General features: G+C 34.5%; 1 protein-coding gene across 9 annotated transcripts in view; it reads right to left on the reverse strand.

The window, feature by feature from the left end:
* Positions 1-14,836, reverse strand: part of LOC106667923 (PQ-loop repeat-containing protein 1) — a 311,097-nt gene extending 296,261 nt beyond the window's left edge. For 2 of the 9 annotated variants that reach the window (XM_014396206.2, XM_014396208.2), the window contains exons 1-6: positions 14,714-14,830; positions 6,361-6,443; positions 5,162-5,408; positions 4,965-5,101; positions 3,410-3,626; positions 3,113-3,328 (exon numbers count right to left, since the gene is read on the reverse strand). In XM_014396206.2, the coding sequence (XP_014251692.1) occupies positions 3,130-3,328; positions 3,410-3,626; positions 4,965-5,101; positions 5,162-5,408; positions 6,361-6,412 (852 nt within the window). In that variant the 5' untranslated portion in view covers positions 6,413-6,443; positions 14,714-14,830 and the 3' untranslated portion in view covers positions 3,113-3,129. Of the gene's footprint in view, positions 1-2,406; positions 2,987-3,112; positions 3,329-3,409; positions 3,627-4,964; positions 5,102-5,161; positions 5,409-6,360; positions 6,444-9,736; positions 9,881-14,713 lie in introns of those variants that run through there. The other 7 variants (XM_024226612.1, XM_014396210.2, XM_014396207.2 and 4 more) reach the window with 6 other exon arrangements.
* Between the last annotated feature and the right edge of the window lie 807 nt (positions 14,837-15,643).

Below are 15,643 nucleotides of genomic sequence, written 5' to 3' on the forward strand. Positions count from 1 at the left end.
ATATAGTCCAAAAGGTTTCTATTTTATCCAGGACTGTAAGAAGAAGGTTCAATGAAAATAACCTCAGGGTCTGCCACCCAGATTGTGGACCTCTTCTTACCATTGTGTAAGCCGGCCCCCGTCTTAGCGATAAGTTAAATTGTAAAATAAGAACAAAATAGGTAGACGAGGAAAAGGGACAAAGGTTGTACTTTGAAGGGGCGGCCGCCCAGACGGGAACGACATGACACATCTGGCAAATGCAGCTTGAAAATGGTTACCCACGTAGACAGGTAAGAACGTCGAATTGTGAGGCAGAACCAGACTGGAACGATGTGACACATTTGGCAAATGAAGCTTGGAAATGGTTACCCAGGTAGAAAGTTAGGTAACAGGGGACATCGTAAATTGGGACTACGTCAATCCTGTGCTAGACCACCGTCTTTGCCGGCCCAGCCGCGGCATGAGAACTCCCCCGACTTTTGAGTTTCCTTTCCACCCCTACTCCGGGAGAGACCCGGTAAAAAAGGGATGACTGGAAAATCAAAAGTCAGTCAAGATACAAGACTCACCCCAGTCAAAGACCCAGCCGAGACTCACCCCAGGCAGTCAAGACCAAGGACCGGGAGAGAAGCAGCCACACTCCGTCTGGGATTCAACAAGAGGACTCAGCCAGCCAGAGCCAGTGAGGACCAGCCATTGCGACCAATTGAGCCAAGTCAGAGGTCGAGAGAAGAGATGCTGTGGACACTGATCGTGGCGAGCATCATTTGGGGTAAGTCCATTTGTTGATAGACTCATCCCAGATTTAGAGTTGTGGCTGACTTGTAGATTAATTAATTAGCAATTAGGGTACTATTAAGAGAAAGACTTGTGTACAATAAATGTTACTGAATACTGTCTCTGGTTTATTGAATTCTGGAACCTTACTGTCCCCTACACAAGAATAAGTAGCAACACGCTCACGCCGACTAATCTCTTGTGCTTGAAAAGCAAGCAAATATCGAGAGATAATTCGGCCGCTGCGCCGTCGTCCGCTTGCAATAGCTTAGAAAATGGCCAGGCTTCAATTCGCACGAGAACATGTGAATTGGATGATGTAAAATTGGGAAAGCGTTCTCTTTAAAGATGAGGTGAAAGTTGGCCTCAAATCTTCAGATGGGAGTAATTTCTTATGGAGACACTCGAGAGAAAGTTATGCCCAATGTTGTACGGTCCTAAGGTAGCATTCCACGATTCCATTGATATTCTGGGGTGGCATTTCCTTAGACACATGCAAAGAATTTGTTGTTGTGTGAGGGAGATCTCTAACTTCACAGTACTTACGAGACATAACCAAAGAACATGTAGTGCCATTTGCCCCCATACTGGTGAGATTCTTGCTAATTCAGGGTAATGCCAGGCCCCATAGAGGGCATATTGTGGATGTCTACCTGAATGAGTTTGGAGATGAGTGCTTGGCATGGCCAACTCGAAGTTGAGATTTGAACCCGATCGAACACATTTCAGACCGACTTGAACGATGACTAGGTCCTAACACCCCAGAAGAGTTGGAAACACCTGTTCTTGATGAATGAGAAAGAATTCCTCAGGATTTTACTAGGAATATTTTTCAAGGAATGCAAAGGTATTTATCGTTCTGAAGAGTGATTTAAATTCAACCTCATGGTGAATTGCGCTGGCTATATCCTTTCTCATGTAACTTTCATGATTCATGCCAGAGGTGTAAATATCGGTATTAAAAGGGACAAAAAAGAACTTTTTTTTTTCATTTTTATTTGGTTTTTATTTTTATATGGAAATCCAAATATCCATTAATAAACGTTCACTAAATACCACACGTTTTGATTTTTTTTACTAATTTTTTTTAAAATGACAATTAATTAAGGTTTTTAGTTGAGATAAAAAAGTCAAGGGCACGAGCAGGATTCGAACCCACGATCTTCGTCGGCTTGATACGCCGCTGCTCTACCACTTGAGCTATCGTGACCTCGATCCACTCGGACACCAACTTCCCATCTCAACCGCACCTTTTGAATTTTCCCTCCTTTTTGCCATTTTTCAAATGTCGTGTAATCGGATTGGATTCTCGACGACAAATGAAATGGCCACGGAGAGCTTTAGTGAAGTATACTTCATTCCAAATCATTAAATTCCCTAATTTTGTGGGCCGCTTGACCAATTAATATATTATAATTAATTAAGGTTTTTAGGTGAGATAAAAAATGGCAAAAAGGAGGGAAAATTCAAAAGGTGCGGTTGAGATGGGAAGTTGGTGTCCGAGTGGATCGAGGTCACGATAGCTCAAGTGGTAGAGCAGCGGCGTATCAAGCCGACGAAGATCGTGGGTTTGAATCCCGCTCGTGCCATTGACTTTTTTATCTCACCTAAAAACTTAATTAATTATAATATATTAATTGGTCAAGCGGACCACGAAATTAGTGAACAAACGATAGACTCTAGTTTCTACCATGTCCACTGAATTAACCTTTTACATATTCAGTTTCCACCTATTTCTCAAAAAATGACTTTTGTGAAGAAAAAAATTCATGACATTGTAGGACTTTTACACTCAAAGCCCAAGGACCAGTATTGTCAGGAGATTGAGCAGCTTTTCATACAATTAAAGTTAAATTTTTGGAAACATGAAATAATTTTAATTTTTACAATGATCTTTTTTTTATTCACCCTAACATTAAGCATTCGCATAGCTATTTTTTAATGGTAAATAAGCAAAAACTTGTTTCTTTTGAAGTACACCTAACATGTGTTAATGTTATCATTATATAGTGCAATGCCGACACCTGGACATTAACAATGACACAAATTGTCAGACAACAGACAATTTTGAATGTAATAATACTTAACATAGTGGCTTCCAACTGATTTTGGAATTAACCTTTGAATTAAGCAAACTGTCATTCTTTTATTTTTTTTTTCCACAAGAGAAAGCGAGCAGTTCAAAAATAATTATAGACATTTAGACTGTTAATACCATCAACCATCCCTGTCAACAGAATAAACTGATTAGCCGCCTTGAGCACAAATGAAGGGTAAAAGGTTTTTCTAAACCAATCAGAGCATGCTAGACGTGCAAAATTGGCACTGAAGCACCCAAAGTTTCTCTACTCACCCAAGGTAAAAGTGGAGTCAGTCATCAGTTCTTGGGTCATGGTGATGAACGGGCCGGGAAGGAGGCGATTTGTAAAAGTACACCTGGCCCAGAATAGTGATGTCTATGAGGACCTGTAGCCCCCCACATAACCAGAACTGAGCAGGTGCTTCCCTCAGCACGAAATACGTCGTCTTAAATACATCACCGACTGTCCACATTAGCACCATCAGGATACTTACATAACATAATCATTGTTTTTCACATACAATTTATTGCTGTTTTCAATTCTGTTTAGAGATTGAACATCTCACTTACCTCATTCCTTCTGTCGATCGTTGTTTGAAGTTCCTGATGAGCTGAGGAACGGCAAGCATGGCCTCGAGGAAAAGGGCCATGAATCCAAGGATCTCTACGTATATCACAGAGTCAAGAAGAAGAAAGGTTAAGAGAGACATAACTAGGCTAACTATTAGCACAAAATCTACATATGACTGGAAGTCTGTCCACGCCCAGAAGTATTTCCAGTCAAAATCTGCAACAAAAAATTTTTTTTTTAATTATTACACAATTTCCTACATGTACATCTGTCATTTAAGCAAGTTTTTTTGGTATATATGAAATTTTTTATTTAAGATGATAAATAAAACTCACATTTTATAAATATTAAATTTTCTTGTAAAAATATTTTTTTGTGGTGAATATTAAACAATTAAAAATCAACTATATTTATAAATCAACAATTTTCTTTTGATAATTCTTTTTTTTTTTTTTTGGAGATTGTACTAAGATTTTTAATTTAAATTCACTAATTTCGTGGTACACTTGACCAATTAATATATTACAATTAATTAAGGTTTTTAGTTGAGATAATAAAGTCAATGGCACAAGCGGGATTCGAACCCACGATCTTCGGCTAGATACGCCGCTGCTCTACCACTTGAGCTATCGTGACCTCGATCCACTCTGGCACTAACTTCCATCTCAACCCCACCTTTTGAATTTTCCCTCCTTTTTGCCATTTTTCAAATGTCGTGTAATCAAATTACTGAAAATTTGATGGTGCAATGTCAGGTGAGAATGGTTGGTGGCATACCCACATTCTAGCAAAGCTTCAAAAAGTTCTGGTGCTCCTTCAAAGAAACATGGATACAAGGGTTATCCTAATGGAAAACAAACCCCTTGAGATTAACCAGTTGTTGTTGGTTAATTGCTGACTTTTATCACAAATACTAGAATTAACAGTTTGGTTGGTTGGAAGAAGCACCACTTTCCAATCACACCAAATGTACAACAGTATCCACTTGGGACATATTCAAGCTTCTAGAGTTTTTAATATTGGGTCAATGTTTTCCCCACTTTTTTCTCCCTGAACAAATTTTAGGAGGGAATCGCAGATGGCGATTACACTAAATTTTTCTCAGTTAATATGTAGGAACAGATAATTGCCCCGACAAACAAACCCAGCTGTTCTCAGATATGTTGAAGCGCTTGTACCTCTAAAATGTCTTGTGTGGGTTATTTGTGAAAAAAGTTTGAATTTGATCATCGACGTTTGAAGGATTTTTGGTGCTTTTACCTAAAGTGTTTTTCCCAATCATCTGGGCAGTGGTTTACCCCTTGCTTTTATAAATAAACCATTAATAAAAAAATACACTGTTTTTTCTCTATTTTAAATTAGTAAATCACCTCATAAAAATATGAGATCCTCAACAAAACCGACAAATAAAAACACCACAACTGTATCGCTTTTCAGAGTGTGCAATTAAAAAAACATTATTTCAAAACACAAGAGGGATGGAATGGAATTATTGAAAAATGCTAAAAACTTATTTTACAACTCAAAAAAAGACAAGTAGTATAAAAAAGGTACCTGTAAAGACACGATCGGGTCCTCTAATAATCTGGCTCCTGTTCTTCACTCTAACACAAAGATGAATCATAAACAACATCATGACATTCATGATCATGCTTTGTGCAAGAAGAGGTAATTCGTATCTTTTCCCAAACCTACAAAATACGAGGTTCAATCCATAAAATGTAACGGAAAATAAGTTAATAAAAATTTACCAGAAAAGAATCCTCAGAGTGTTCGCTATGAGTAGAACGAGGCAGACGTATAGCGAAAAGCCTTCGGCGTCATTTTTCCTCTTGATTTCCCGGTATTGAGGAATGAATGGGGCCACACCACCGAATATCATAACCGTCGACGATATCCATGACACCACCTTTTGGAAGGTGATGTCGTGGAATTCCTCCAATATGTAATCCATAGGGTTGGCCCAGACTCCCTCTTTCAATAGAGTTCCATTCCATTCTGGAACATAACGGAAGATAATTTTAGAAAATTAAGTACAGTACAGAGAGGAGATTTTTTAAAATCGTTTCAGTACTAATATGTGCGAGCGATATTTGTTTTGAGTCAGTGCTCTGATAAACAGTACAATTAAACTGGAATATTACACAGGGAAAATAAATAAATCAATGATAAGGGGACATTATCTCTTTTATGCTGAGATTTGAAAACTAAGCGTGTCTTCATCATCCTTTTCTTAGTTTTGACCAATTTATTTTAATTATTATTTTCCCACATCCAGGAAACTATTACAAATAGTTTTTACTTGTCATTTAGCATGTACATCTTACTTTAAAACTTCAACCCTGGATTTTCGTTTTAATCTTCTTAAAGCAAAACAATAAAGTGAACAATAATTTAATATTAAAATATACTCAATTTATCATTTCAATAAAAAATCTATTATTTTGACAAATGTTCAACACATTAAATATTTCTTGTATTAACGTACAGATTTGCACATATTTTACTAACATAAGGACAAATTTCGACTTAAAAAATTTAGAATTGTTCTGTCGGCAATATTCAAGGATTCAAGGCTGTCAAAATGCTAATTAAAGAAATAATTATACTCCGTGGCTTACTTAACTGAACATCTATTAAAAATTAACATTTTATCTTGAGTTCTTTAAAACTGTTGAATGCTAATATTTTCTTTGGAGCAAGAGAAATATAAATACCTGTTATAATTGAAAAGCAACTTTATCAAGGAATGTTGAATTTTAGATTTTACTTTATATCATAAAAATAATATTGCAAAGTACCTTCAAGATGGTCCTTTGATCAACTAAGTCATTCATATGGTTATATTTGCTCGATGATTATTTATATTGGAATATCAAGCTTTTCCATTAAAATATACACATAACCATTAAATAATATACAAATTTTTAAAAAAGTGATAGAAATTTACCAAGACGAGTACTGCAACATGTTGTCCTGCACCTTGTTGCGTTCCCAATCATTTAATCTGGCCTCAAATCGTAGAAATGTGAACTGTTTGAAAATGCATGAAAATTGCTTAATTGAAATTTAATTACACCCACGACTAGAAAAACAAAACTCAAGGCCAAGACCACCCATATTCTTACTATTTAAAGGTCGAAATATAAAAAATTATGACAAATAATTGTAGATATTTTTTCAATTTTAAAGAGATGAAATGTATACAGCTTAAAGACAAACTCGAGTGAGGAATAATAACATAATCAACACTTGAAACAGCCATTTAATTCTTTGGTCAATTTTTGATTTAACAACATTCACGAACGATCTGATCAACTTTTATTTGAGAATAATTTCATAAAGAGTATTGTAAAGTAATGGCCTCTCATTGACCAAATAACAAGAAAAATTTGAAATAATTCCTACATATTCAGCCTAGTTTTCTTATTGTATATAGGTACTAATAATTAAAACTAAATATTACCTAATTTCTATAAGAATAAATACAAATGTAACAGACAAGCATGTTTTATTGTCATTTTGGTATTTTTATTGACAACCGATGGCTCCATGACATATATATAATTTATAAGAAGTTTAGATAAGTACATGCCCTCCGCTTTAGTACCAATTCAATAGGTATGAGGGATGCGATGAGTATAGCAGACACCAGTACACCAGCTGAATGTAAGATGGGCTGGTACAAAGACGCTTTTTTACTGATTTTTTTTTTTTTTTTTTTTAATAAAGAGATAACAAAATCCATTTTTTTATGATTAGTGCTTGCAATTAACGGAATAAGAAGAAAACAAGCAAACAATCTGTATAATTGGTTTCATTTGATCACTATTATTCCAGAAAGACCGATAGCATTGAAAGAAGTGGGAGAGAAGCAACACGGCAACAACAACAACAACAAAAATCTATCAAAATAAAATATGAGTGGACATACAATTAATTAAGGTTTTTAGTTGAGATAAAAAAGTCAATGGCACAAGCGGGATTCGAACCCACAATCTTCGGCTTGATACGCCGCTCTCTACCACTTGAGCTATCGTGACCTCGATCCACTCGGATGAATGAGTGGACAGTTGTCATCACAATTTGCAATCAACTCAAACCCATAAGCTTACTATATAAATCTGAAATACTAACAGATTAAAATTCTATGTTGAAAAATTATGCAATTTACTGGCATTTCAAACAAGTATTACAGCAAAATATTTAAAATTTATTTGTTGAAGAAAGAGAAGTGAGAAGAGTGAGGGAAGAAGAAGAGAGGGAAAGAATGCTAAATAAATCTCACAAGAGAATAAATTATCCTAGTATTTGAACCTAGTCAATTTTCTTTTGTAGTGTGACCTTCATTTCCCGATGTTGTAGAAGACTAAGCAAAAACAGTTGGAAGATCACACTAGATTAAAAAAGATTTAACGATTGTACACTCTGTAAATATATTTGCACATTTATGTAACTCAACGAGTGGCAGATGAAAAACAAACAGCAATTGTTTTACAGGTGAGTAGTGTATAACTAAAATGAATCAATTTCCATTCATTTGTAGCATTAAAAAAAATAAATTATAATCTTTCGAATAGGAATCGGCTTTCTTTTGAATTTAATTTAATTGCCTTTATTGCTATACAAGATTCTTGAATATGATTAAATACAAAAAAGATTTAATTAAATTACAACAGGTAGAACTAATATTCGTATATGTACTATCTAAATGAACGCATTCCACAAATATACAACAAAAAATAAAAATACACAGAGCAAAGTAATATCCCATTAGTCCATCATGAGCATAACAAAACTAATAAAATGCTTAGCTTTTTTAAAGCTCGAGCACATCTTAGTAAAAGTCATAATTTGTACATATTTACACCACAAATGGTAACTGAAGTAGTGAACATTTATAAGATTTCTTGATTTCAGTATTAGAAGTATCGACCACTTTTTCATTTACGAATACTCTTTACCAAAATATGGTCTTCTAAAGAAAGCAAATTCAGCTGCTCGTGCCGAGCTTTTGACCTACTTTAAAGTCGTCATCAGCGTAAAACAACCTTAAATATGTCTACAGATTGACATATTCAAGTTTTTACAGGCGATCTCAGATTTCCTTGAAGACAGACCCAGCCCCAATAATCATGAACACATAAGATTTATTACAACATTAATGGACTTAAAAGTTATAAATTCTACTTATCTAATCTTTATGAAAGAAAAAAAAGTGATTATAAAGAATAGTAAAAAAAGACTACATTCTGGCCAAGAAGTTTAGCTTTCAGAATTAATAAACATGTGGAAAAGTACACATATCGACAGCTGGCAGGTGCGACACAATGAATCAGTTCAATTAACAAACCATTAAGTAAAACAATAAGCCATTTAAGACCAAATAATGCAATTAATGGCTTCTATTTAAATAAAATAAATCTAGCGGACTCCCCTGTGAGTTTGTGAATACTGCAGAGATTTGGATATTACAGAGTACGTAATTATAGAATGTCAGCAATATAGCTAGGATAAGGAAACTCTGTTAAGGAAATGAGTAAACTGTTGGAACTTCCTTTTAACCCTTAATTCAAGAAATATACAGATTTATGTGTAATATTCAGTGTGAAATCCCCTGAGCCTTGAAAAAGCCCTTTAAGAGCTATTGTAGTGTAATTAAAAAANTATATATATATATAAGTATAATGAAAAATGGCAAAAAGGAGGGAAAATTCAAACGGTTGTAGATTGAGATAGGAAGTTGGTGTCCGAGTGGCTCAAAGTTACGACAGCTCAAGCGGTAGAGCAGCGGCGTATTTAGCTGAAGGTCGTGGGTTCGAATCCTGCTCATGGCACTAACTTTTTCATTTCAACCAAAACCTTACATAAAAAGATTAATTAATCAATATAAGTATAATTTTGAATAAGTTAATTTTCTTTAATATTTGTAAACTGGGGTGGGAGACCACAAGGTGCCTGGCAGGATGTAGACACCTCTCATGGGAGACCTACCCTAGTTACAATGTCATGATTGTTCCTGAGTCAAATTTTTCTTATATATAATATAATCTTCATGACAAAGAGATGTGTTAACAAAAAATAATAAAAAGACAGAGATCAACATCCTAACTTCAATAACCAATTTTTTAAGTCGAGAAGGCAATCATTTCCTTTTAAATGCTATGTGCTTTTTAGACAGCTGAAAAGTTACATTGAGATTTAGATAATTCTACTTGTATATTTGTAAACTTTAGTAACTCATATTCTGAAATACATTTAGTGTACTTACCTATGTACTAATGAATATTAGACTAGGTACAACACAGAGATAACTTTTCACCTACTTTGAATTGGCATTTGTTTCGCCGCTATCTCACTTGTCGCTCAAAAGATAGTGGTTTAGCTAAATACAACTCGACATTCCATTTTACTCACTTAGCAAATCAAAAGCCTAAGACTAAATTCTTACTAAAAACTAGATAAGTGTTGAAGTACACCAACACCAAAAAAAAATTAAGGCTATAAAACACAAAAATAATACAGTTTATGATACATTTACCCTTTGTAATGAACAAAAAATAAAAAAATGCACTGTTGTTTTTTAATCAAACTTAGCCTACCTACATGCAAATCAAAATCATCTAGTGTTATCTAATCTTTATGACAAAGAGATTAGTTAACGGAGAATGACAAAAAGGTAGAAATTAACACCTAACTCGCTGTGATACAATTACACACTGACAAAAAATTTGTTAAGAAAGAATAATGAAAAAATATAAGTTAAGTCTAACTTACAAATAAATGTTTAAGCCCTTTCCTTACAAGAAAATTAATTGATAAAGATCATTGACAATTTTTTTTAATGCAAATTTTTCTCGAGCTGCAACCATACCTAGTTGGTGCATGCAAATGAAAATCAACAGCATATAAGATGTATTCGAATATTTATGGACAAATAGGAAGTTAGAAATGTGCTAGTATTACCTAACCTTTATGAGATGTGCTAACGAAGAATAACAAAAAGACAGAAGTTAACCGAGTAACTTGCTTGAACACTTTTTAAGCCACCCCCTCCCCAAAAAAAATAAAAAAACCATGAAGACTGTATGACATAAGAATATGCATTCTATGATACATTTATGCTTTATGATGAAAGGCCAAATAAAACGATGCATACTATATTTTTATTTATCAAAATTTTCTGTTGAACTACAGCATTCTTGCCTTGCAAATAAAAATCAACATATAGGAAGTTATAAATTTGCTAGTGTTTATCTAATTTTTATGATGAATAGATGTGTTTACATAGGACACAAGAACATAGGATACAATAGGACACACAGGGGGGTTGTCCTCGCCAGGCGCTTTCCAGTACCTGAGGATAACGCCATGTGCACCTTGTTTCTCTTTATAGAAAAATGTATGGGGAGTTTGAAATTTTTCATTAGAGACCTGTAACACACGGACCATCTCCGGAAAGCTGTAGATTTTTGAACAGTGCAGTCCACCGTACCAGATCTGTGCACTTTTTGTGCCAATTTTTATTTTATTTTTTTTTTTTTAAGTGCAAGAAATTTAATTTATTTTGGTGTCAGGGATTTTGTGATTGTGCAAACGTAGAACTTGACTTTAGAATTGTTTTGTAACTATTTAAATGTATTTATTGACGTAAAACTTTGTTGATAAGATGTTAATTTTTTCTCCAATGGTAATCAAAAACTTTTCGTACATAGTGTGTAGGAACATACAAATTGAAAATTAATTCTGTACTCTCAACTATCCTGCTATTTAGTTTATAATAAATTTATTGAAATGTTAAAAAAAATGCAATCTGTAATTTTTTCAAAAAGCGAGGAAAGAGAAAAATGCCCAATATGACCTGCCAATTATATATAAGTAATTATTTCATAGATTTATTATTTTTTAGTTTTATGTTATTTTAGACTTGTTGTAGGCTAAGTTTTACGGTTAACAAATTATTGTCAAGAAAAAAAGTAATTAGGTACATAGGTATAGGCAGTTTTTTTTTTTTTTAATTTGTGTAATTAATTATTTATTTATAGTTAATTTTTAAGTTAATCCTACACTACAAATCTCTATAAGAATAGAATTTTAACTTGTACTCTCCTTTAAAAGCACCATGTATTATGTATGAAATATCAAATGTAATATACAGGTTTAGCTGTTTAGACTGCAACCCTTATTATATTGGCCAAAGAAAACAATGGTTATATTTATGCACCCAATTACACAGTTTGGATTGCAATAACATGGATAGGACTGCAACCACATTATACAAACACTGTTATGAACAAAAACACCAATTCGACTTGGAAAGGCCCAAGATATTAGAGAGAGAGAAAAAAAGAAAACAGAACAAAATTAAATTAAGCATTACACATCAAATTGACATCAAACACCTGAAATACACAGACAGAAAGTATAAAAACAAGTGAAATTTATGGAGGGTTGATTTGGCTTGAGAAACACACAAAGATAAACATGAGAGCCCCTCCACAATTGACATAACGACTCATATTTGTATAACGTATTAATAATTTATTAAATGTTACTATACTATACAATTGAAAATGATGTTAATATTTTAGGTTCAGCTTATATATTCATATAATTAAATAACGATCAACATGTAATGGTTGGAACAGTCACCTATCAAGAAATAACTGGCTCTGCAGATATCCACATAGTGGTAAATTTTGTTGATTTTTAAAAATCTTTATTAGTGGATAAACTTGTGCTATTAGTTTTTAAGAATTTGTAAGTTATGTATCTCATGATCTTTACTCCTAATACCTGAGTTTAATTTATTAATATTTAAATATATGTTACCCATATATCAATTATCGAGTAAGAGATCAAATCTATTAGGCTGTGATAACTTTTAAAATTATAATAATGTGACATAAATGTACAAATGCATAAATGATACACACATTAATGCACCACCATTAAATTTTAATGTATTTACATTTATTCATATTTTGCACACCAAAAATACGATTGATTGTAAAAATAAGGCATTTAAAAAGAAAATGTTTGTTACCTAATATTAAAAAACAATTATTGAGTAAAGAAAAAAATTCAAAAACAAATAATAAAAATGTAAAAAAACTTTTTTGTCCTCTTTAATACGAAGTATATCATCCGCCTCTGCTATGAATCACTCCGTTAAACGCATTTTCAACCCTTGGAAAATATTTCTGATAAAATCGTGAGGAATTCTTTCCCATTCATCAAGAACAGCCTTTTCCAACTCTTCTAAGGTGTTAGGACTTTTGATTCAACGTCGCACTCGTTGCTTAAGTTGATCCAAAAAGTGTTCGATTGGGTTCAAATCTGAACTTCAAGCTGGCCTCACTAAGGCTCAACTCCAACCTCATTCAGGTATACAACCACAATACATGCTCTAAGGGTCCTGGCAGTAGCAGGGATCTCCCACTGATGGGGGGGGATGGCACTACATGTTCTTTGGTTATGTCTTGTAAGTAACTCTTTAAGTTTAGATCTTCCTCACACATCCAATTCAGTGCGGGCATCTAAGAAAATGCCATCTCGGAACACAATGTCCAACTGTGGAATGGCATCTGAGGGACCATACAACATGGGGTGTACCTTTCTCCTTAGTGTCTCTGCATGAAATTACACCTATCTGAAGATTTGAGGCCAACTCTCAAGTTATCTGTAAAGATAAATCGTCCTCAATCTTCAAATGTCCAATTCATACGAACTGAGGTCCACGAGCCGAGTGGCGGACTAAGAAGTTATTTTCATTGTGCCTTCTTCTTTACAATGCTAACATTTCGGACTTATCTTATCAGATTTCTTATCTAATTTCCTGTACTGATGCGATTTCATAGAGCTTGATGGCGGATAAATGTATCTTCTCTCTCGTCAGTAGACCTAGGTCGACCTTGCCCTGGCCTTTTGGTTTGAAGCCCTGTTTCACTGAACTGCTGAAAACCCTTCCTATTGTAAAGAGATTTACATTCAGTCTCCTGGTGGCATTCTGCTAGCCTTATACTTTATCTAATAATGTTATCCTAATTATAAGTAACTAATGCAGAAAGATGGTGGATTTAATTTTAAACCGCATAAATTGAATGGTGCGTTAAATTTGTTCATCAGTGTATTTATAGTTAAATTTATTAGTATGTTTTTACATTAAATGCGTTTTTAAAAGATCAATTTATTTTTTTAATCTGCTCCCAAAATCAACAAAAATAAGAAGAAATACATCTTGTTTGGGTTTGCCTATGCTGCTCTACTGGTTGACTGAGTACGACCACAAATGTGTACAAAATTTAGGAGCCATTTTTCCACGAAATTCTTAGTAATATTTTTAAAATTATTTGCAGATCGTGAGATGTGGTCTGGTGTGAGGTAGGTTTTAGAAAAACATTGTCTTTATTGAGATCATCTCCAGGGCTCATGACACATCTACACGGAAAACAAACACTTTGAGCACTGAAGATGATCTCAACAAAGATCGAAATGTTAGCACGATAAAGAAAATGTTTTTCTAAAACCTACGTCACACCAGACCGCATCTCACTTAACACACACATTTTTTTAAATATTTTTCCTGGGTACCCAGACCCATAAATGACCTCATTAAGATACAAGAATTTTTGTTATACATTCCATCTGCAAATTATGCAGGGCTGCTTTTATTTTTTTTATATTGAATCAAATTAATTGCCATTTTATGACGAGCATATATTTAAATTGAAGTCATGAACGTATGTATATGAAGTAAAAATCCTGACTTTCACTGTGCAACAATATTTATGAGAGACACGTGAACGATTGTGCGGTATAGTTTAAATTGTGATTATTAATTTTTAATTGTGTTAAAAAGAAGTGGCATTAAAGAAAACTTGTTAACTGATGAAGTACTTTTTACTGAAGGGCCACTCTTGTGAAACGTTATACTGGGGTAAGGGCGATTTTTTTTTTTCGTTTAAATAGGAAATTCTAAAATAAAAATTCCTCGAATTTTTTCTTCCCTCAAGACTGGTTGAGATGGATCGTAGGTAATTATCGGGAGCTTTTGAAACAGGGTTTTAATACAGATTTCTGATTGACCTTTAACCGAGGCGTTTTGCGAAATGTCAATATTAAAAATACCAGACTCGAGTGAAAGAGCGGCGAGTTAAAAACCAATCAAGGCTTGAGGAAAACGTTAAATCTGGCCGAAAATTAAAAAATATGTATATCAAGGGGAAAACATTTTATCGGAGACAATCCACATTTTTTTTGGAATACATTAGTTGACTTGAAAGAACGTCAATGGTACTCACACTCTCGTGAATTGTCCTGGAGGAAGAGACGACGAATTTGCCCATGAGTAATAAATAACTAAATATTGAAACTAGAGTACTTCCGTGCGTGGAACCTCCAGATGAAGCAACGCTGGGAAAGGTTATAGAAGACTGGAGGCGAAAATGCCAGCGGGGCCGATCCGCGTCGACCCTGGTGGGAGTGCTGCTCGACGGGACAAATTCATATTTACAAATTATCCCTGAAGGGTTTTCTTGAATTTATTTCCCCCGGGACATTCGTCGATTGGCTGATGAAAAGACAAGCGGTGCAAGACGGGCCCAAGCCGACCTCGCTCCCAGATGATACGAACCCGCAGGGATCACGGATATGGATGAAGATGTGCACCAACCAGATGTGCACATCAAGGTATGGACAAGCTTGACCGACAGTTAATTCAAGATGTGGTTCAAACTGTTTTTCCATAAGATTTTTTACATATAGATGAAGATGTATCATTCGGGGTGTGTAGTACACTGCGCCCTTTTGAGAGTTGTATCACCTGTCCTATGCTTACAGCAAGCCGGTGAGTCCTAGTTCATCAAAGGTTATTAGGCAGGGTTTCAGTGGTTGAATATCTTCTACGGTTGCATTATACATCTCAAAACACCTGCGTGCAAATGTAGCACAAGAGTATGTAGTATGTTAGTATGCGTGTTGGTGTTTTCTCTGCTTCTTTGCAGAATCTGTACTTGCGGTGTTGGGTTATGCCAATCTTCTTTAGATACCCATTTATCCTGTTAAGGATCCTGTTAGGGTTCGCAGTTTTTAACTGCTTCCTTTAAAGCATTTTCTTACCTCTTTCCTTCCAGAGTTTGCTACAACGTTCTTGGATTGTTTGTGTCCAACGAGTGACTTCCGTGGTAACCTCATTTTCTTGGTCTCCTTTTGTCTATGGTACTCATTGATAG

The sequence above is a fragment of the Cimex lectularius genome, unplaced genomic scaffold (genome assembly GCF_000648675.2).
Source record: "Cimex lectularius strain Harlan isolate CLEC.00 unplaced genomic scaffold, Clec_2.1 scaffold120, whole genome shotgun sequence".
Lineage (NCBI taxonomy): Eukaryota > Metazoa > Arthropoda > Insecta > Hemiptera > Cimicidae > Cimex > Cimex lectularius.